We start from the raw sequence: 23,222 nt of genomic DNA on the forward strand, positions 1-23,222 counted from the left end.
TTTTTTAAATCTTTTATTTCATTCACAATGTATAAAATAAACACAAACAAATACAACATACATTAACATATTGGAAAAAAAACATTTGAATGAAAAGGAGCAGATAGAAGAAAAAATCTTATGATTTCTGCCCCTTTTTACGAAATAAAATTATCCGCCAAACAAACACTATATAACCTCAGTCACTTCCTAATATTTTCATGTCTAATCTTTGACATTATAATTCACCTTTTCATAATTACTAAATACATTAGATTTTATACATTTTTTAAATATAGCAAGTGTAGTTACTTGCAGCGTTTATGGTTCATGCGGCTTGTCTCTGCAGTGAGCCAATATTCTCCCAAACTGTAGGGGGCAGCATAGAGCTCTATGGCATGCGTCCAACACTACACCATAGTAGAAGTAGAAATTACTGTTGTTTATAACAGTTGCTAATGAAAGTTGAGAGCCAACTCAGCTCTTTTAGAGTTGGTGGAGTGTTCTTGTTTCCACCAGGATCACCGCTTTTCCTTTTGCTCCCCTTCCTTGCCTTCACATATCGGTCCCTCATGTTTTCCCAGCATTTTTTAACAGCATCCTCGTCTTTTCCGACAGTGCGAGCTATTTCTCTCCAAGAATTATTAACAACATGTTGATCACGGTGATCTCTGAGAGCTGAATCACACAAATGTCTGTGTTTACGAACTCTGCCATAACTACCTCTTGCCAGTCCGCCATGTTTTTCCGTGTTCGACCGTCCGCGTGGTTAGAAAATGTCCTAGGTGCGCGGTGCAGAAAATTTGGGCCGTGCGGAGGCCAGGTGGAGGGGCGCTGTTAAAATTAGGGCTGCAGATATCGGATATTTTTGTAATCGAGTACTCTATCGAATATTTTATCGATTAATCGAGTACTCATAAATTACCATTTTGTGTTTGTAAACCATTATATCAAATAGCATGTTATAAAATATGAAAGACCTCTTAAAATAGTAAGCAATTGCCAGTTATTCTTCAAGTTTTATTCAAAATTAGTTTTCAAAACTTCAGCACTTCAACTTTACTTCACAGTAAACAAATGCGAGCGGCTGCGGCCCAAACAGCACCAGAACCACTCATGGCGCATGCGCAAACATGGTTCGCCAGCTATTTCCCTATCAACACACGTCCGTTTTAATTTCTACACTTTTTTTTCTCACACTAACAAGGATTGTCGAGAAAACATGTTTGCCGTGGTTATGTCAAATTACACTGATCACACATTTATTTACTTTATTTCGTTTTCCTCCGCAACTCATAAATACCCGTGTCCTCCTGCAGAAACCCCAAGGGACAACGGACATCAATAACAACACAATAAAAAGTCTGACGTGTTGTAAAAACTGCTATTTTTAGCACATTTTAAGACCGACGTGTTGCTTCCAGACGTACGGGGTGAGCTGAAACTAAGTGCTACAAACGAAAAAGTCGCACAGTGTCTGCAGAATATATAGAAATACAGGCTAAAATGCATTATCTTGTAGAGGCTCCGAGTCCGCTTGCAGAAGTGACATTTACATGTGGATGTTTCCTGGTCAGGTGCAGCAGCTTGGAGGATGTGGTGTTGTGGTAGGCTAAATCCATTTTACAGTATTTATACTGGACTACGTTTTCCGCCTTACGACGTGAAAAATGGTCCCACACCTTTGACATTTTGTGTCTTTTTCGCACTCCACCGGGGTCCACGTTGTCGGCCATGGCTTAAGAGAGAAAGTTAAGTTGCGTTCGCTACTCGCGTGTGCATTCAGTGCAGTGTGTATGTGCGTCACTTATTTCGGTCCGGGTGAAACATGACCCCAGGTGATTGCAAAGCCATGAATTAATTAAACACGAATTAAACGAAGTCTCGAGGCAGAGAATTTGACTCGAGGACTTTTTGTACTCGAATTATTCGAGGTACTCGATGAATCGTTTCAGCCCTAGTTAAAATGACGCAATTTTTCCACGCGGAGTCGTGCGAACCTCGCGGACGCATCAAGCATAAACCAACCTTAATGGTTACTTGTTCTGCTTCTAAGGTTGGGGAGGTTACTGAAATAACAAAGTACTGAAGGTTTATGCAGACTTAGTGTCACTAAGCTGTTTACTCAAGACCCTGCTGGGGAGTCGAGTTAGATATTAAATGTTCCAAACTGTTTCACCCCCTTCTGCCCTCTTTCTATACTCTGACCTGCGGCCGACTCGGGGAGGTGTTAGCATCACGGTACTTTGAAGTGTGCATGACCCCTAATTAGCCTTCCAAATTAATTCCTTGGTCTGCAAACGGGCTGTTCACCTTGTCTCATCTCATTACTGCCACAGTATATATTAAACAAAACTCAGCTCCCTGCTGTTTGGCCATACGCATATTTAACCTCATTCTTCTGGTTGACGTCTTTTATTTTTGTTCATTTTGCAGCTGGAGCTTGAAGGTGACTTCCTTTAGAGCCACTCACAGGGAAGAAAACATTTTGTGGAAACCAGAGTAAGAAGGCCAGTTCACCCCCTTACATCATACTGGAAGCTGCATGATCGTAACATGGCTCAAAAATCCCACTTCCCATGGACACTCCTTGCAGTTTGCTGTCTGACCAATGCAGGTAAGTTTACACTTAGAAATGTGCAAAGTCAATATTTAGATGTTTGCTTACATTCACACAAACGCTTAAACTAATCAGAGCCAGAGTCAAGCGCACGCGACTCGTTCGTCAGCAATAAATGATGTTTAGCAATCAGGCTTTGCACGGCAGTGTTGCCAGGCAATCGTAATTTGGCTCATGCTATGGGAGTTTCCACTCTCTCCCAGCATGCCTTTCTAGACAGTGCATGTCAGAGGAGTGAGCACGTTAGATTTATATATGAGAATGTGCTGACAAGTTCAATCTAAGAATAAAAAGCTTCATCCGGTCCTTATCTGCTGAACTGGGTGGGATGAATCTTTGTGGCTGCCAGTTGCTTATGACTGAGAAACAAAAAAAAAGAAAATCATTAAAAAAAAAACTGCAGCAGAGGCTGTCAGAGGAGAGCTAGCATGTTAGATCCTGTTACCTCTGGTAAAAGCAGCAGCATTAATCCTGGAAAAATAAGAGCATCAATGCCTTGAGCTAACACAGAAAGCACCACGCTGTAGGGTGCGCTAGACAGTGTATGTCAGAGCTGTTCAAATCCGGGCCTCGAGGGCCGGTATCCAGCATGTTTTAGTTGTAACCCTGCTTCAACACCTGATTTCAATCAGCAGGTGATTAACAGGCTTCTGTTGAGCCTGATGAGCTGCTGCACAGGTGACTCAACCACTGAATCTAGTGTGTTGGACCAGAGAAACCACTAAAACATGCTGGATAGCGGCCCTCGAGGCCCGAACTTGAATAGCCCTGGTGTATGTGATCTATGTACATTTAATCATTTTCATGTGTAGTTTTTGAATGAATAGCTTTAAGAATATATTCTTTGCTGAATAGTTGGCTATGTCTTGCAAACCCAATACATATATATATATATATATATATATATATATATATATATATATATATATATATATATATATATATATATATATATATATATATACAATCCTTAGGAGACAGAGGTCAGAGAGCATATATATATATATATATATATATATATATATATATATATATATATATATATATATATATATATAAACCAAGAGAGTTCACGTTTTAAAGAGACAGGGGACAAGGACTGCTTCTGGATGTCCAAACATTTTGTCAGTGTGCATAAAAATGTAATTTTTCAAAGAAGTCCTTGCATAAAAAAACAAATAAATTGCTGGAGACAAAGCCACAGATCATGTGGGGTCATATTGAAAATAATAAATGTGTATTTTTGAGACACACTTCATTCAGTACAGTTGTGTTTTGCCATCATTCTGCCAGTTTCACTTGCACTTACCGTTAAAACACCACCACAAGATCATTGTGCATGGGAGGTTAGCTCTCAGAAAGGAAGGAAGTGCTCATCATCTGGTCGGCATGACAAAATAAAAGCATGTATGTAAAATGGAATGTGGCAAAACATTTTTTTGAACAAGGTCCTTTTTCATTTTTATAACACAGTTTTTAAAGAACACACAACACAAAACAAAACCACCCACTTTGCTATACCGGATCAAATGACAGTATAAACATGAATTAGGATTCAGCTTGACAACAAATCACAATATAAGTGTACATTTACAACAACACAAAAATTAAAAACAGTCACAAAAATCTACATTAAGCACACTATCAAAAAACGCATAAACAGCAACCATATATTTTTTATTTCTTAGCCGAGCATGAGCAGAGTCTGATCTCCAAATGAGTATAACTAGTCTACTTAACCCAGCGACCATACACTGATTGATGAGAATCCTTCCATTTTTAGAGTATAAGTCTTCTGGCCAAAAAAGAACAAACACATTCAGCTAGCATCCATACAAAAAGACATCCACTGCCATTGCTCCAAGCAAAGCAGCCAACGGACATGGTCCCAAATATTTTGGAAAGTGCATCAAAAATCGACCACCAGTACCCGTGTAGTTTTGGGCAAGTCCATGTGAAGAAGTGTGGCAGGTCTACAACGTTCGCATGCAGGGTCTAAGTCCGACTTGTGACCAGGGTTGTCACGGTGTGAAATTTAACCTCACGGTTATTGTGACCAAAATTATCACGGTTTTCGGTATTATCGCGGTATTTTTTTTAAACGTGCTTCATTTTCACACAATTAAATAAACCCTGTACGTCAGGAAATATTGTCCTCAGTTTGTGTCTAAATTTTGCCTAAAATGTGTTATTTTGTAATTATGTTGTTTATTTGTTTACATTTTTTCCCTTTAGTCTTTAAAATACCAATATTTGCCCATAACTTCTTATTTTATGTCTGTTTGATGTCATCATTTTAAAAATATTAGATCAGATGATACTCAGTACTCAAGTAGCCTTCTAATCAGATACTTTTTTACCCTTACCCCGGGTTTCCACGGGAGCCGTCAGCAGCACGTTACTGCAGCAGCACGTCTTGCTCGCGTAAGCTGCTGCTTGGCCCTTCCCACGAGACGCGAATCAGCAGGGGAGCAGCTGTCACCGACAGAGCACGAAGTCACACGAGTGACTTCGTCAGTAAACACAACAACAAGCAGGAGAAAACTACAACATGGCTCCAAAATGTTTGTGTTTTTATGTTCTGTCCGTTTTATAATCGCCAATACGGACCTGAAAAACAAAGGAGACCGCTAGCTAGGTGATAACTTCTCACGGGGCCGCACAGTTAGTAACCTTTTTTAAAGTAAAGCAACCGGAAGGCAGTACATTCTTTATTCTGAAAATCTCGGGAGCTTCTCTCCATTTCCGCGTCCGATTTCCTGTCTTTCCTTCCCCAAAAATGTCGAACTTGACCCGTTTCAGAGGCGTCGCGCGTAGGAAATAGAACCGGCGCGTAAAGGCCGCGACATGCTGCTCCTGAGACACGGCCGACTCGCGCTGCCGATGGCTCCAGTGGAAAAGGTTCTGTTGACCACAGCGGTTCCTATCAGCAGCTATGACGTGCTGCTGCAGTAACGTGCTGCTGACGGCTGCTGTGGAAAGCCGGGGTTACTTGAGTAATAAACCCTATAGAGCTCCGGGAGTTGACGTCACTTCTCCCGGCATGCAACAGTTCAAATCGAAACGGCGCCATATTGGCATGCAGAAGCCGGCAGCTGGACTATTTACTATTGTCAGAAAACTCAATCAAACGGGAAATATGGTAGATTCCTGTTGTGCCCCAGGATGCAGAACAGACGCGGACGACATAAGGAATGAGACATCTACAGGATTCCCCAAGATCCGGAGCGCCGCAAACGTTGGATCATTGTAATAAAACACGCTAGTGACCGGGCGAAAATGAAGCTGTGGGATCCCGAGAGTAAAGGTTTTCGCTTATCCAGCGACCGCTTCATATCAGGTACTTAAACCAACGTTTCCTCAACTGTGTATGGTATTTATTTTAAATGCTTTTATTATGATTCTTAGTGGGCTTCCTAAACTTATTTTGGCATGGCTTTTTCTGTCTTATTACTCATAGCAACAAGTAAACATCACGTAAAACGTTGCCTCGTGAGTTCTGCGTGCTGCCGTTTACGTGTTTTATGATGACAGCAATTAACCGGCTAAGCCGTATTTAATTTTTAAGCAATGGTTGATCAGATCACACATAAAAAGCACTTTGGATTGCTATTATCTGTGTCACCGAGACTACTTACATGTAAATCTGTTATTTGTCCGTCCATCCATCCATTTTCATCCGCGTATCCGGAGTCGGGTTGCTGGGGCAGTAGCGTGACTTCCCTCTCCCCAGCCGCCGGAGCCAGCTCCTCCGGGTAAATCCCTAGGGGTTCCCCGGTCAGGTCCGGTGCTGTGCTGGTCCGCTCCGACAGCTTCTGGCGTCGGAGCGGGTAGTAGAGTCGAGAGTCCCAGACCTTCTCCCCAGCTCCTCCGGCCGGGGGAATCCCAAGGGGTTTCCCCGGCCAGGTCCGGTGTTGTGCCGGTACGAAGTCCGCTACGACTTCTGGCGTTTTTAAAAAGTATCCCAGGGGCACGGTAAGGGTCGGAGATGTTTAGTCTATTTAATTTCTGACTATAAAAAACGATTTCTTCTGTTTTAAAGTGTGAAGTAAACTCCGACGAAGTAAAATCCAAGCGGATCCCGTTCATGTTCATGGTTACATCCGTGTTTGTTTACCTTTTTTGCATGCCAAAATGGCGTCCACTAACTGAGAGTCACGTGGGGTCTGGAGCTCTATATCAGGAAACTATTTCCTCGGTTTGTGTCCTTCCAGTGAGCTTTGCAGATGTGGGAAAATGTCATCAGGCAGTAATCATTGTTAAATTCATAATTATTCTCGGAGAGAGACCAACTCTTATCTGCCCCTGGGAGCCCCGTAATGCATAGCGTCATTTCAACATGGCGGTGTCCGCGACACGGTTTATATGCAGGTAGCGGCGCTGCGGCTGCTTTATATAGCGACTCGTTGCATTCTCCCTCAACCCAAATCCTCGGATCACGCATTTTAGCTAAAACGCTAACGTTAGCTTGCCTTGCGTTGACTGTAGAGTTGTGGGTGATGGTCACGCAGATGTGTCATGAGATTTGAAGCGTTGCTGCCTTTCACAGACACTTTTTCTGCACGTGCTGCAAACAGGATAGCCTTCTTCTGTCAACTGCCCCTCGGCATTCCTCAAATATCCAAAAGATGCCCGTACTTCCCACTTTGTCGTCTTTGAGGGATAAAAAATGTCCTGAGCGCTGCCGTCTCCTCCTTTGGCCATTATTTCAGCTTTAGCTTCAAGAAAGTTTTGGTTGTAAACAACAAAGTGCGCATGTGCCGCCGGCAACTTCAGCAGATGATACGGTGGCTGGTAAGGGTCACCGCGCCTACACCGCAGCCACGGTAACCCACCGAGATAATATAGTTTTTTTAAAAACAAGACGGTTTTTATTATTGTCAACTTTTTTTACCGGGGTTTACCGCTACACCGGTTACCGTGACAACCCTACTTGTGACAGCATCATTTTAATTGATTAACTGCGCAGTGCTAGCTCTTGGTGAGATTAAATGAGAGACGTAGATAATAGCAGGATAAGGCTTAATGGAAAGGACAGAGCGTTGCAGTCACATTCTGATGTCATGTAGCCTAATTAGCCTAATGGGGTATAGTTGTGTGTGAAATGGAAGTTACCAAACAACAAATAACAACTTACTTTTTAGAGATTTGGGGTCAAACGGGATGGTTAAACTTATGCTTCTGTGTCTGCGCCGGTACAAACACACAACGTCGTTATCCGACAGGGCTCTCCAGCAGGCTCGCAACGACGGACGAAGTTGAGCCCACTTTTCTAAACTTCCATCAAAGGAGACAGAGAATGCAAGCTTGTGATTGGTCAGGACGCCGCTGCTTTCTTTAAATTAGTCAACAGCGCTGCCATTGCGCTCTCAAAAAAATTTCAAGAAAGCAGAAAATATCTAGAAGCAGACACGGAACAGCCTGAAGAGTACCTCATAGACCAAACTTAAAATATGAGCATTTCATTCACCCGTGACTGGAGGAATATAAAAAAGGTGGCGAGCTCATGAAGAGCTGGCGGTGAATGAGGGACAAATTTGTCCATGTTAAAAAGTCTCTAAAATACAAAAACACAATAGTAAATGTACTATCTTGGACGGATACATGACAGGATACCCCAGAACAGCGCTACGCCCTCCGTTGTCCTGGCAAGAATTGCTTTGCAACAATCCTTAGGAGACAGAGAAGTCAGAGAGCAAAACGTCTCCCATCAATTCGTGTGCGTCTTTCCCTTGTGGAGGTGATGCAGGAACACAAACTAGGCTTTAAAGTTTCATTTGAGGCACAACAATCCCTAATGTTAAATCTCATGAAGAGATGGATCATTAGAGATTATTGTTATTATTATTATTATTGAACAAAACTATTGTAGTCCTACAAGGACATCTGGCTCCAGAAGTTGTAGAAAAGACATGACTGCACACAAGCAGCAGCACTGGCTGTGGTCAGATCTCTCATGGTGAGTAGAGTTAGGTGGTGTCCACATGGTGTTCATAAACATCACTGGTTCTCTTGGCTCTGTGGCTTATATATAACTTACAGACTTGTTCGACATCCAGTTTCGTAGTCTGATGAGAAATTTGTCGATATGTTTATATTGTTGCATGAACCATTTAAAAAAGGTTTGTTTGAATCTTGATTTATTGTCAAATGTCTTTTTCTCTCATGGCTTTGGATTGCTTTATCTTTTCTACAGCCACTCACAAAGCTGCAAATTGCTCATTTGGAAAACAAATTAGCTTAAAACCGTTTTTTAATGCCTCTTAAAAACATTCTCTATAAAAATGTTGTAGAGATAAAAAAAATGAAAAAACAATGCATGAAGTGGTTCTCTCTCATGTAATGATTTAAATTACATGTTATTTAATAAGCCATAAGGCGTAGGATTCCATAGGAAATATGAAATCAACCTTACGGATCTGTGAGATTATTTTAAACCAGAAGATTGGAACTTTTCATTGCAGGGATTAGATAACAGATTCGTATTCACTCCAAGACAACAGAAGAGAAAGAGTCAAGTTTTTAAAGTTTAAAATTTATTACTAAACAAATTAAACTAGACTAACTTTAAACACTAAATGTATGGTGTAACTAAGGTGAATGAGACGGAGAATGGTGTGACGTGGAATGTTGCTCAGAACCAGCGAATCCGAAGAAGCGATTAGTTCTGATGGGAACTGAAGGTGATGTCTTCGCGTTAAGCTTTAAGCCTGATTTATGCTTCTCCATCTGCGTCAGTGCGGAGACACACAACGCCATTATCCGTCCTTGCGTAGGGCACGCAAGTACGTACGGAGTCGAGCCCACTTTTTTAAACATCCGTCGAACGAGACGGATTACGCAAGCTTGTGATTGGTCAGGACGCCGCTGTTGTTTACAGCGCCGCCATTGCAAAGAGAGCCGAGTTTAACAAGCGGCAGACACGGAGAAGCTTGAAGAATACCTCCCGAAAAAACTCTAAAAATATGAACGTTTAATTCTCCCGTGACTGGAGGAGTGAAAAGATGCGCAGCAAGCGTTTTATTTGTGGACGGAAATGACAGGAAACGTGGGTTTAGAGGCGGGGAGCGCATGAAGCGGTGGGAGAATGAGAGAGAAATATGTCCGTGTTAAAATTCTCTTATATACACAAAAAACACAATATAGACACGATCTTGGACCGATAGATGACAGGATACCACAGAACAGCGCTACGCCCTCTGTTGTCCTGCCGGGCAATTGCTTTGCAACACTCTCCAGGAGACGGAGAAGTATGAAAGCAAAACGCTTCCGTCAATCCGTGCGTGTCTGTCCCTTGCGGAGCTGACGGAGAAGCATAAACCAGGCTTTAGTTAGGAGATTCATAAACACATTCAACGCCATTTGCCGGTCTACGTACCCTGAGCGGAAGTCCACGTCTAGATCAGGAGGTGTAAAGGTCCAGCTTGACCTCGTGGAGCCGGAGCCCGTAGAAGCAGCCACGGCAGCCGACCACCCGTCTTGAGATACTTCCGGGTCACGACAATTTGTTGGCGTGAGGTGAGAACCACCTGGGTCGTGATGGTTCAGCTTTTATTCTGAAAGGAACCGTTGCAGCAGTCGGAACGGCAACAGATCTTATCCAGCTTGTCGTTGGTTCTTTCGGCTGAAGAGGAAAGTTACGGATTGGCCACTGCGACAACTTCTCTACAACGCTTTGAACTGGCGTTAGAGATGGTGTGGGCATGGTTTTATACTTCGGATGTTTTTGTTTATGGTCGAATGAAAAGTTGACAGATTTACCAAACACCATCAAAACCACGCCTCCGTCAGATCTGGCAGATTCTGATTGGATCAGTGAAAGTAATGTGTCATGTCTTTTAACGCTACGTGAGATCAGTCCTATTGGAACATTTAAAGTCATATTACTTTTATATTCTATAGGATTATAATAAAGTAATTAAAATTTTGATTTCACAAATTGGTCACATCTTATTTATTGACTAACACTTGGTTGGATTAGCTTTATTAAAATAGAGTTCTTTGATTAATTAAAAGGAAAGAGTCCATTCTTCATTCTTCTGTGGAGCTGAAAAGAAGCAGGTTAGAAGCAAATGCATGAGACCTTGAGGCCATATCTCATGCAGACTAGTCCTGTGTCAGAGGAGAGGGGAAACAGTCATTTCATTCCGTTACACTCATTTGTCTAAAAACCTCCACCAAGTACCCGTTTCGGACCGAAAGCAGCTATGGAACCACCCGGCTGTTGGTCTCTCTGAACTGCCACATTTCCTTGGGTCCTCCACTCATAGTGGGCTCGACACACGGGAGGCGACATCGCCTCTCCTCCACTCATTTTCAATGAGACATGCGCGACAAAGCGATAATCGCGGGTCTCCCTCCTACCAAGCGAAACGCGAAAAACGTGCGTGTGAAATTTTGCGCTCGTGCACGTGTCGTGCACAGGCGACCCAGCGACGCGATCCCAGAAAGTTGAAACATTTTCAACTTTTCATCGCTGTCGCTCGGACGACGACCAATCAACGGAGGTTTCATTCACTGACCAATGAGCGGACAGGATGCTCCGTACATCTCTGAGCAAACATGGAGGAGAAGTTGATTATTATTATGTTTTATAGTAAAATCAGAAGTAAGATTTCACATAACTCTATCAAGCACCTTGTGAAACATCATATCTACCGCTTTATTAACTCTGAACCGCCTAAATAACCTTAATTCCCTCCAACCTGACACAGCCAAACAAAACAATGGACGTTTCGATTTCGCCATGGAACAGAACGCGTAGACGGCTTTGCCGCTGCCGCGGATCGCCTCCCGTGTGTCATGGGCTCGACACATGGGAGGCGACAAACAACCGCAATCAGCGAAATTTGTCGCTTTTATTACCTGACACACGGGAGGCGATCCACGGCAGCGGCTATTGGCAAAACCGTCTACGCGTTCTGTTCCATGGCGAAATCGAAACGTCCGTTGTTTTGCTTGGCTGTGTCAGGTTGGAGGCAATTAAGGTTATTTAAGCGGTTCAGAGTTAATAAAGCGGTAGATATGATGTTTCACAAGGTGCTGCTAGAGTTATGTGAAATCTTACTTCTGATTCTACTATAAAACATAATAATAATCAACTTCTCCTCCATGTTTGCTCAGAGATGTACGGAGCATCCTGTCCACTCATTGGTCAGTGAATGAAACCTCCGTTGATTGGTCGTCGTCCGAGCGACAGCGCTGAAAAGTTGAAAATGTTTCAACTTTCTGGGATCGCGTCGCTGGGACGCCTGTGCACGACACATGCACGAGCGCAAAATTTCACGCGCATGTTTTTCGCGTTTCGCTTAGTAGGAGGGAGACCCGCGATTATCGCTTTGTCGCGCATGTCTCGTTGAAAATGAGTGGAGGAGAGGCGATGTCGCCTCCCGTGTGTCGAGCCCATAACACTCACGTATTTAGCAGCAGCAACACCACTGGTGTGAGAGGGTCTCTGCTCAATAATATCAAAGAAGGAGAAACAGCCGGCTGCCACCACTTCAACTTTAGGACAAACAACTAGAGTCCCAAAAAGAAAAACACACTATTTGAAGTCACGGGCAACAAAAGACATTTAGATCTAGAAAACGGGGACTGGTGTTTAGCGACGTGTGTTTCCTCTTGAAATTTGGGTGTCTGGTTCCAGCGGAACTATAGCCGCTTTCTTTGTCAGCACTGGGATAATTATCACTCTTAGGCCCTGTCCACACGTAGCCGGGGATCTGCCAAAACGTAGACATTTTTCTACGTTTTGGCCTGTCATCCACACGAAAACTGAGTTTTTTCACACAAAAACAGATCTTTTTAAAAACTCCGGCCAAAGTGAAGATCTGCGTTTTCTCCGTATTGGGTGTCTGCGTGTGGACAGACAAAACCGGAGTTTTAAGGTCCGCAACGTCACTTTCCGCGACAAAAAAATGCTGACATCACGTGTGCGACCTGTGTTTACACTAGCCGGCAGCATAGATGCCCTCAGAGCTGCGCTCGCTTTATCAATTGTCCAAGCGCTTTTTGCTTGTTTGTTTTTTCAAGCGGAATTACTGCTCCTTGCGGAAGACCACAGACGAAGGACGAGGTTAAGAACGGGGGAAGTACTGCCGCCTACAGGTCTGGCATGTCCTTAACAACGTATTTATCCGGGTACGTGTGGACAGAGTTTTTTAAACGAGGTGGTGTGGATGCAAGTTTTTGGAGGGGCGGATATTCGTTTTTAAAAACCCCCGGCTACGTGTGCACTAGGCCTTAATGAAAAGGTATTTTTCTGTACTTTTAGTCCGATTACTGCTACAAGTTCATACTGAAACACGTTTTTAAATCGACTTGAGAGCTCAAACCAAAGCAGTGCAATCAGTTTGTTCTGTGGGTAGAGCAAACATCATGTCTCCCACAATGCCAGGATCTAGAACACAATGAAGTCCCCAAGTTTTCCTCCAAATTCTTCCTCGTGCAGCAGGATGCATTGTTGCACGGAGTCACAAGGGACAGATATTTACGGTTGGACAACGCAGCGCCCTTTCCTCCAAAGTGCACTGGCAGCTTACGTACGCCTCTGATCCTCATTGGTTTAATTTGTAGGATTTTAAAGAAGGACATAAAAGTTAAAAGAAACACCTTTTGATCAAAACAAATTTTCCTATTAAATCCAGATTAGAATATTTGATCATGTTTATTATTTTTCTGCATTCTTGTACACACCTCTAAGCTAGTAAGGAGAGCTCTTATGTAATGTTTAGATTGGCCTCTCAGCAGCATGCAACTTGAGATTCGAGCCTCCTAAAAGCCCAGATGAGAGCACAGTGATGTCTGTATTGTAGCTCTCTGCTCTGCTGCTTTCTGCTGTTCATAATTATTATTTTTCTATATCATCATCACCATTTTGCGGCTGCCTCTCTTCAGCTTGCTATAACCACAGTTTGAGGAGGGGGTCTATCAGACGTTTGGGCGACTGTGTGTTTTCAAATGAAGTGCAGCTTTTCAGGAACCGCTCCAGATATTAATTTAACACACTTGCCAGGAACAGCTCATGTTGGAGACACACATTTGCTGTGCTCGTAGTCTGTCCAGATGCTCAACTTTTAGCTTTACAGTAAAGAGTTTCCTTCTAAATTTCTTGTATACTTTTGGCAGACAAGAGTCACTGTGGTGCCAGAAGTGGTCCTAGCATTTTTCCCCCTCTCCACACAGTTGAGTAAAAGCTGCGTCTCTGTACCCGCAATAGGGCCAGCTAAAGCCAGGACTGCCAGAATGTGTTGTGCAACTTCTGTAATATGAGAGTTGGGGAGGAAAGAAGCGGGAGCAGGCGTGGGTTGTCTGGTCCAGAACGACACACTCCACACACGGGACAGCGTGCCAAACCGACAAAGTCCATTCCAGCACGTCAAACCAGATGTTGCCCTGTGATTCATGCAGAGGAACCGGAGCAGTGTAGCTCGGAGGCAGGGCTGCAAAGGGATAGTGGTCGAGATGTTTACATAGCAACAGGAGTCCTGGCTGTGTCTAATTACAGGTCCACTCTCCCCCGTGGTGAAGTCTTTATCTTAACAGTGCTGTCAAGAGGGAGACACTCCTTCTGGTTCTGACTGCGTGGGGCTGCTGTTGTATGCTGGTGAAGGTTCTCCGTCATCCAGGTCATGGTAATCCAAAAGGGTTCAAATGAAGGCAACTGGACTTCTTTGGTTTCTTGAAGATGTTTTGCTTCTCATCCGAGGAGCTTTGTCAGTTCTTAACTTAGCTGCTGCTTTACTTTAACCCCCTTTAATTAACAGCAGTATGTAAAGTGAATGAGGAACTATGCATTTGGACTCATTTGGTAATTTTCCTGAACACATAAAACAATGAAGATCACAGGAATAAACTCTTAGCACATTTTAGGGCTGAGGAATCAACCAAATGGATTTTTTTTTTACTTTTGGCCCCAAACAATCCCAAAACAACAAAGTTAATAAATCTTAAATTAAATGATTTTGCCACATTGCTCTTTGCAATCATGCGTTTATTTTGTCACCCCATCCTTCCACTTCTGCCCCATCGCCCTAGGAAAGGTGACAGAACAAGGGCAACACACACTGAGTACGTTTACATGCAGCCAATATCTGGGTTATGATCGGGTTAAGGTCGGTATTCGGGTTTCTGAGTTGATCAGAATAACCCGTTTACAAGCATAAATAGAAAGAGTTACCTCTAACTTGCATAACCAGATTTAAATGCGGACGTTGGGGAAGCGTCAGGACGTATGGACTACGTCCAGACGCAATATGCGTCATTTCCGGTTCTTGTTCCGGTATCCGTGAAAACAACAACATGTTTCCCAGTTCGGAAGAGATAGCGACCGCGTTTGTTTGCACTTTAGTTTCCTCGTCAAACCAAAAGTGTGGTGCTGTACCGCAACTCGCCATTTTGCTCCCAACTTGTTGTTTACTTCCGGTGTTCTGGTGCGTACAAGATGTCTCGCTACTCAAAAGACCAAGATTCCTTGCGAACAGAGCATGCGCAGAACACACGCTTTGATGGGGATATCCCGGTATGCGTTTACACGACCAAACATTCGGGTTAGAAAAGGGTTACCCCAGGTGTAGTAACTGGGTTTTTAAAAACCCGGTTATGAGCATATCCAGGTTTTTGGCGGTGTTTACAAGGACCTGTGGAACCGGGTTATTGTGAATATTCGGGTTTTAAAAGGGTTACTCGCTGCATGTAAACGCACTGACTGTTGTTGAATGACAAATGTCAAACAGTTTGTCACCATTGTTTTTAACTGTGACACCCATATGCTCTTTGATTTGCTGAGCAGTGATAATTTTCCATTTGGCTCTTTGTTGTCACATCTTTATTCTCAACTTGTTGATTGGACATCTGAGCTTCAATAGCAGCTCCTCTCTGCTTCCATATCGACATTTCCAGTATGTGCTTTTTGCACGTACAGTATGTGATCCATTGAGTATATGAATATAAACTTAACTAGTTGGTCTGCATGTTTAAAACAAATGTATAAATGTCACAAATGTGTAAACATTTTCTGAACAAACTCCAAACTAAGCAGTTTATGGTAGTTAATTATAGTGCCATAATTTAGTGTAGTTTTTATAGAAAATGGCCTGTATTTGTATATCAACTCCTAAGATGCTTCACAACACAGTCATTCACCCACACGCACGCACGCACGCACGCACGCTCGCACGCACACACACACACACACACACACACACACACACACACACACACACACACACACACACACACACACACACACAGCAGTGGCGGCTCCAGACATTTTTTTCTGCAGGTGCTACGGAGGAGCTAGTCTTTTTATTGAGGGTGCTATGAAGGAAGTGGTCATGCGTACCTATTGTTCTCTAAAACACCTTCAACACTAGCAGATACACATGCGTGCACAACACCTCAACAACACCTGAAACAATCATTAATACACATCATAAACTTATGAACAATCGCTGATTTTTCCATGAAATCATAAACACATACAGCCACACAGAAAACCATCTATAGTGTTGCAAGGTTAGCTAACGTTAGCGTTAGCATTTCCAGCGGCAAAACCCTCGACTGCTGCAGCGGTTGAGGGTTGACTCTCTTCATCCAGATCCGTAGGTTTTTGTGGGTCTGAGATCACTTCCGGATGCATTCGTTTCTGACTGAACCCGTGGAAATGTGGGCAACAAAAACCGATCCATTTTACCACTAGCTCTACCTTTCACTCGTTCGCAGGTGGAAAATGAGGTCAAAGGTTAACATCAGTTTCCTGTTTTGGTTTAAGTTTTTACTATCTATATGATAATTTACTGATTATTTTTGCTTTGTATGTTAAATATGATCACATCCACACGATAAATTAAAATTAAATTGTAAAAAAAAATCTAATATTTACGTGGGGGTGCTATGGGGGTGCAATGACTAATCCAGGGGAGGCTATAGCCCCCGCTAGTGCCCCCCTGGCGCCGCCACTGGCACACAGGTACAGGTGGTGATGAGCTACATTGAAGGATCTGAAAACTTCTGTTTTTAAGACAAATCCTATTGGTGATTCATGTAGATACGTATGAATATATTCATTTGTAATATACTACTGTTATAGGATGGGAAATTCATAAAACAACCTAATGTGTGTGCATGACTTAACACTTGATTTTGATGAGCTTTATAGCACATTCCTGGTGTGTGTTTGGCTGAAGAGGAGAATGTTGTCCAACTGAATAGTTGTGGTAAATAATCATGATCTGAATGTTGACTACACTTGTTGTGGTTTAGATTTTTTTCCACAAAAGAAGTTGGCCCAGCATGTTTCTATGGGTGTTTGAAAATGATTCGTATGCATTTGTGGATAAGGAAACCAAATTCTGCTCAAGTGCTCGCTTTCCTTTTTCTATTCATAGTTTCAGTCGGTAGATGTGTAAATATTTTTGTCAAAGCCTGTAATAGAAGACAGCTGGGGTGGCCGTGCACTTTCCATTATGTTGTAAAAAGAAAAAGAAAAGTCTAACAGGAGGGTTGGGTGTGATGTGAGCAGGAAATTGTGAAAGGAAAACTTAGTAGCAAAAAAAAAAAAAAAAAGAAAAGAAAATCTGAATGTTTAGAAAACTTCAGTTTTCTTCATCATGACAAAGTATTTTTGGATGTTGGTTTAATTGTTGACATTCGTTAATATCTAAATGTTTTAGGGGCTGTGAGCTGAAGGTCTCCAGGTGGTGTCTTTATCAGACTGTCCCCTCCTGGGGCCTCACCGTCACCATTCCCCTTCAGTCAGATGAGTCACGCTGAAAGGCCGTGTCCCAGTTTTAAAATGGTTATTTGGAAAACTTACAACTGAGTTTTCTAAATGTTGTTATGCTAGTGGGCTGCGCAGCGGCGCAGAGGTTAGAGCTGTTGCATTGCAGCAAGAAGGTCCTGGGTTCACTTCCCGGCCTGGGATCTTTCGGCATGGAGTTTGCATGTTCTCCCTGTGCGTGCGTGGGTTCTCTCGTGGGTACTCCGGCTTCCTCCCACAGTCCAAAAACATGACTGTTAGGTTAATTGGTCTGTCTAAATTGTCCTTGGGTGTGAGTGTGTGTGTGTGATTGTTTGTCCTGTGTGTCTCTGTGTCGCCCTGCGATGGACTGGCTCTCTGTCCAGGGTGTACCCCGCCTGATTGCCCATTGCCCACTGGAGATAGGCACCAGCCCCCCCGCGACCCTACATGGACAAAGTGGGTTTAGACAATGGATGGGTGGATGGATGTTATGCTAGCTGCTACATAGCTTTTAGTTATTTGTAATTTCCAAATCGTTATGTATGCTATTTATGAGATGGAAATTAGGTTTTAGGAATCCCCTAATGATCATCATTCTGAAATGAGCTTATGTAGACAACCAAAGTGCAACTTTTGAAAATGAATGCTCTAACTTGACCCATGATTCCAAGTGACAAAATCAAACATTTATGGTCAATAAACAGCTTGTTAAGAGACATGAAGGAAATAGCTGTGTTCTTCAGTCTACCCCCCCCCCCCCCCCCCCCAACAAAACATCAATGATCTAAATTAAACGGTCAAAATTATTTTTCTCCGCAGGGTCTCTCCCTTAGAGATAGGGGTAGAGGCTCACAGTAGACCTGCTGCTCCTCCACATCGAGAGAAGCCAGTTGAGGTGGCTCTGGCATCTGATCAGGATGCCTCCTGGACACCTCCCTGGTGGCCAGGGAACACCTTGAGATTTCCCTGGAGGAGCTGGTCCAAGTGGCTGGGGAGAGGGAAGTCTGGGCCTCTCTGCTCAGGCTGCTGCCCCCATGACCTGACTCTGGATAAGCGACTGAAAAAGGATGGATGGATAAATGAATAAACACCTATAAGCACACTGTAGTAATCAGAGCACATAGGACGGTGTAAGGGTCTAAGTTCCTGGGCCCCAGTTTCACTCACCATCCTAGTCCTTATAGTTGTGTTTACTATTCATAACAGAGACACACGTTTGCCTTGTTCTGTTTGTTTTAGTGGCAGTTGACAAACCAGCTAACAGGTGGATTCACCTCCACTGCCTGTAGAAGTCTCTGCCATGTCTACTGTATAAGCTCGACATCTTGTTGATGTATTTTTGCATCAGGGTTACAGAACACTCATATGTCTGACAATCAGGGGCGGATTTAGGACTGAAGAAGATCCGGGGCTTAACACACGCGCGCGCACACACACGTTACACGCACTAGTCAACATCATACATGTCTTGTACAACACAATTTTTAATCTGAAGCTACATATTCAGCATATTCAGGGCAGAGTATTGTTCCTGTTAGTGTTTAGTGTGAGATGATAGTAAATATTCCCTTTCTTTCTCCAACAACTTTACCTGATAGTAAGCTAACTTTAGGCAAACCAGCAGCACAACAAACATTTTCAAATAAGACTCACAAACCCGAGTCTACACCAGTCTCATCAAAGCTGGGGTTCTGTCGCCGTACTTTTGGTCTAAAAAACATCCTTAAGCCCATCTTCACTCATGCGTTTCAGGCAGAGAGTGTAGAAGAAGCCGGCTGCTGAAGGGCTTCTTCTTCAGTGGTGGAGGCTCAGGCAGGCTGTATACAAACTACTGCCAGCTGCTTCCTCTCTGTTGGACTTTGGTACTGCATGTTACTTCCGCGATTTAGATCCGGGGCTTTCCATGAAACATCCGGGGCTTCAGCCCAAGTAGCCGGGCCTAACGCCGCCCCTGCTGACAATTATGAAGCTTTTGAGACCTCTCATTTTTCCTGAAAACATTTTTACAAAAAGTGTTAACAAAGTGCTTACAAATGACAAAATAATTATCCAAACAATGTTTAGTAATTTTTCAGAATTATTATTTTAAATAAGTACAGTCTGCCAGCTCTAACTTGCCTGTTATTCGTCCTCCTTTATGTTTGTTGACAGTCCACTTTTGAGGTCGTCCCAGCTCCTTTATACATAGTGATACAGGAGGTAACGTGATTTTTGACAAGCTGCTATTCTTTGTTACCTTCTCTCTTGTGAAAGTGAGGAAGTGCAGTGGAATAATGCCTCATCCAGTTTGTGTGAGCCTGCCTTGGCATTCCTCCCCTCTCCGTTTCCTTCTCACAGGCAAAAAGATGACATTGTTTCCGACCATTTTCTGTTGATGGCACCCTGCTTCTACTGAAAAGACCTCCATTATCAAATGAAAACAACAGAGTAAGACAGGACAGACATTTTTCTGTCTGTATTTAATTGAAGTAAAATAATCTTTTAATGAGTTTTGAAGCAGCAACTTAAAAATGCTGGTTATGGAAGAAAATATGTTGTAATCTGAGAACTTTAATAAAGTATATCCGTATAATAAAACTGACAAGGCATCCTTAAATAACTTACATAAGAAACTGCAGCTTGGCACTTAAACTTCTTCTTCCTGGCACTCGCAGAGTACAGACGCTTCTCTTTTTGCTCCCTTATCTTTTTCCCAAGGCTCTTTGTCCTGTCTGCCCACAGAGCGCTTCTCTGCATTTCTTCTGAAAAACACTATTTTTAACAATGGATTTGATAAATTGGTCATTCAACGTGATTGATAAGATTTTTTCAACGATGAGAACGGAGGAGGGGGCTCCCACTTGCCCGCAGTAGACACACCCGGCAGGGTATATGCTCGATTGCAGGAAGGAGTGGAAGATCGTATGCCTCTCCCAGCTGTCCATTGAGGACATCGAAGACGTGTGGATATTCGGCCTGATGATCACTGGATTTCTCCTGATTGGAGTGGAAGGATATCTGGTTTTCTGGAAATTTGGGAAGACGGGAGTGATTGGAGGGCGACCCGCACCCACGGAAAGCACCGTCCGTGTGGAGACCTCACAGACTGGGACGCTACTCGAGGTGAATCGTAAGCTGGACAATGTTCTAGCTGTGATACCGGTATTAGTACGCAAAATGGATGTCATCTCAGAGAGGGTCACCGTACGGTATAAACAAGTATAAAAACCCAAATTGGCTTCACTGAAGGACCGGAATGATCAGTAAAGACTGAAGGCAGAGAGGAAAATTATCTCAGCCTGACCCAAACAAAGTCTTGTTATCCGAATCTGACGCCATAGCAGCCTCGAGATGCTAACAACAAACCCCCACGAAGGAATGCAGACAGATGCATTTATCACAAAAACCCAAACCATGGTGTTATCTAAAATCTTTGTAATTGCATCCAGGTTTGTTACTTGTTGAAAAACGTGGAAGGGAAACACTCCCATTTAAGCCCATGATCATCTGAGTAGGATGAGATGGGGATAATTTTTTGTTTTGGCGTCATTTCTGAACAGCATTGTGCTGCCAGTTTAAAGAGAAAAACCACCTAAAGCCCAACTTCAAATGTATGTTTGCAGTGGGCGGATTGTGCTGATTACTGCTTGGCAGTCTAATTAAATGAGGTTTAACTGGGATGAGAAGAACTTCCCTTCCTTTTCTCTAAAAGTTCAGACCAACACACTCCTGTTGAACCCCAGCCAAGCTGCTGTCAAGGCTCACAGCTTTTGTAGGCATCGATGACAGATGAGAAGGATGCCATTTGTGAAGTAGCCTATGTGGTATGCTTGGGTACGCTTTGTGACAAACTGTTTTTGGTCACCTGAGGGCTCTGGAACTTGATTTATTGTCTCATTATCCTGCACAACCAATAAATAACAATGTTTTATCACTGTTGTCGCCACCGTGACACTAAACAGCTCAAGCTTTTGGTTTTGCTCAGACATATTGGTGTTTGGTGTATAGGAATGTAAGAAAATATCGATATAGCAATATATCACAATATTTTTTCCTGCGATATTATATCGATGTTCAAAATCTGTATATCGATTTTTTGGAAGAATTTACGTGCAAACTTTTGTGGTTTTTTTTTCTTTTGGTGCAAATGAAATGCCGTCCGCTAGTCAGCAGTAGGGTGCAATGGAGTTTGTTTCCATCGCTGAAATGTAAATCCCTCTATTATGGTTCAGATACCTCATGTTAATCGTGTTAAGTATCAGTTTGGACCATTTATTGAATTTTCTTATAATAATTTTAGCCTAAAAAATCGCTATAATTGTCCGACTGAATGTATCGCAATATATCGTGATAAATCATATCGTCTCCCCTGTATCGTGATAAGTATCGTATCGACAGAATTTCACCAATACACATCCCTATTGGTGTATTTTTTGTGGTCATGCGTCTTCCAGGTGACGTTTTGGTTTTGGTCTACTGATCTTGTGTCAGATCGTGCAGGCTGGTTTTGTCCATTTACTTCTTCTTGGAGCTACTTCTTTCTATGCAACTGTGCTGACAACATTTTTTGGTCTTAACAGTATGGGCCATGGCAGCTCATGTCAGCACCCATCAGTAAAGACATGCAAAGGTAGCACAGCCCGTAAAGTCTTTAGTCTTCTGCATATACTTGTTCTCTGCCGGCTGTCTCACGTTACACAGTGGCTCCTGTGTTCCTCTGAGAATTGGCCTTGCCATCCATTGCTTCAAAGCCTGATTCTGATTCATGTCTGTATTTAGTGGTAGCAAGGAACACACCACTCTCTAACTTCTCTGTGCATGTAAGCAGTCAAGAACAGTTTTTTCCCCTCTAACAATATTGATGGTTTACCAACAGGTGCCAACTAAGTTTCTAACAGCTAATGTTGAAAACCATGCCGTCTCAAGGTCTGTGGCACTAGAACAGGCCACGTTTCCTCCAGTTCCAAAGTGAGTGCTGAAATATCACAGTTTCAGATCAAATGTGAACGCGCTGAATTTTGAAGCACCAGACAAGCTTTAAGATACGTGCAGTTTTTAGGAATTTTGTCAAAGGCTTTACAGCGTTAAAGAGACAATGTGTAGCTTTTATCGTTAATCTCTGGAAATATTCATTAAAATGTTACTGATGCCCAGTTGTAGAAAAATATTGGCGGCTTCGTAACACATAACCATAAAAATTGGGTCTAAAATAGATGGGAATGTGCAAGTCTATGGGTGACGCCATATTAGACGCCGTTTTCTTCTACGGGAGCTTGTGAGGACAAAATGCATTTACTGACTTGCAACGATTACAAAACCTTCGCCATTCATAAATATTGTTTTAAACATTTACCTCTTCATTGCCAGTGATGCAAGGAACACTGATGTTCTTGTCATTTTGCTGGAGGTTGCACTGCCAAGGATTTTTTTTACCCTAATGGCTATCTGTTGGTAACATCTTTACTCAATCACAAAAATACGCTTGCTTGAAGAGATTTATTTATCTACTGCCCCCTATCGCCAGGGAAAACACACATTGTCACTTTGACCAGTGTATGTATATTTTGTCATTAAGGATGTGTGCCATTTGTTCTCTTCACCTTCCACTCTGTTTGAAGATATAGCCTAAACAATTTAGTCACGATAGTTAAAGAAAATTTACGGTAAAAAAATTATGTTTTAGCAAATAAAACAATAAAAATTCTGTATTTAGTTCAGCTTCCAGGAAGCAGTATATTTGTACAAATAAATAATTATAAGTTGTTGCTAAAAGGCAAAAGACATGATAAACGACAATAACTCAGTCCAGTCTGTATTGCAGATTTTACCCTTCGACTGCAAATATTAAATGGCCTGTTTGTGTATTAAAAAAAAATAAAATAAATAATAATAATAATAATAATA

At 42.6% G+C, this 23,222-nt stretch overlaps 1 protein-coding gene across 2 annotated transcripts in view; it reads left to right on the plus strand.

Moving 5' to 3' along the window:
* tgfbr3 (transforming growth factor, beta receptor III) overlaps positions 1-23,222 on the plus strand; it is a 108,356-nt gene that overhangs the window by 4,881 nt on the left and 80,253 nt on the right. For both annotated transcript variants that reach the window (XM_015962334.3, XM_015962332.3), the window contains exon 2: positions 2,416-2,596. In XM_015962334.3, coding sequence (XP_015817820.3) covers positions 2,536-2,596 — 61 coding nt within the window. In that variant the 5' untranslated portion in view covers positions 2,416-2,535. The remainder of the gene's footprint in view (positions 1-2,415; positions 2,597-23,222) is intronic.

This window comes from Nothobranchius furzeri, chromosome 16, assembly GCF_043380555.1.
Source record: "Nothobranchius furzeri strain GRZ-AD chromosome 16, NfurGRZ-RIMD1, whole genome shotgun sequence".
In the NCBI taxonomy this organism is placed as follows: domain Eukaryota; kingdom Metazoa; phylum Chordata; class Actinopteri; order Cyprinodontiformes; family Nothobranchiidae; genus Nothobranchius; species Nothobranchius furzeri.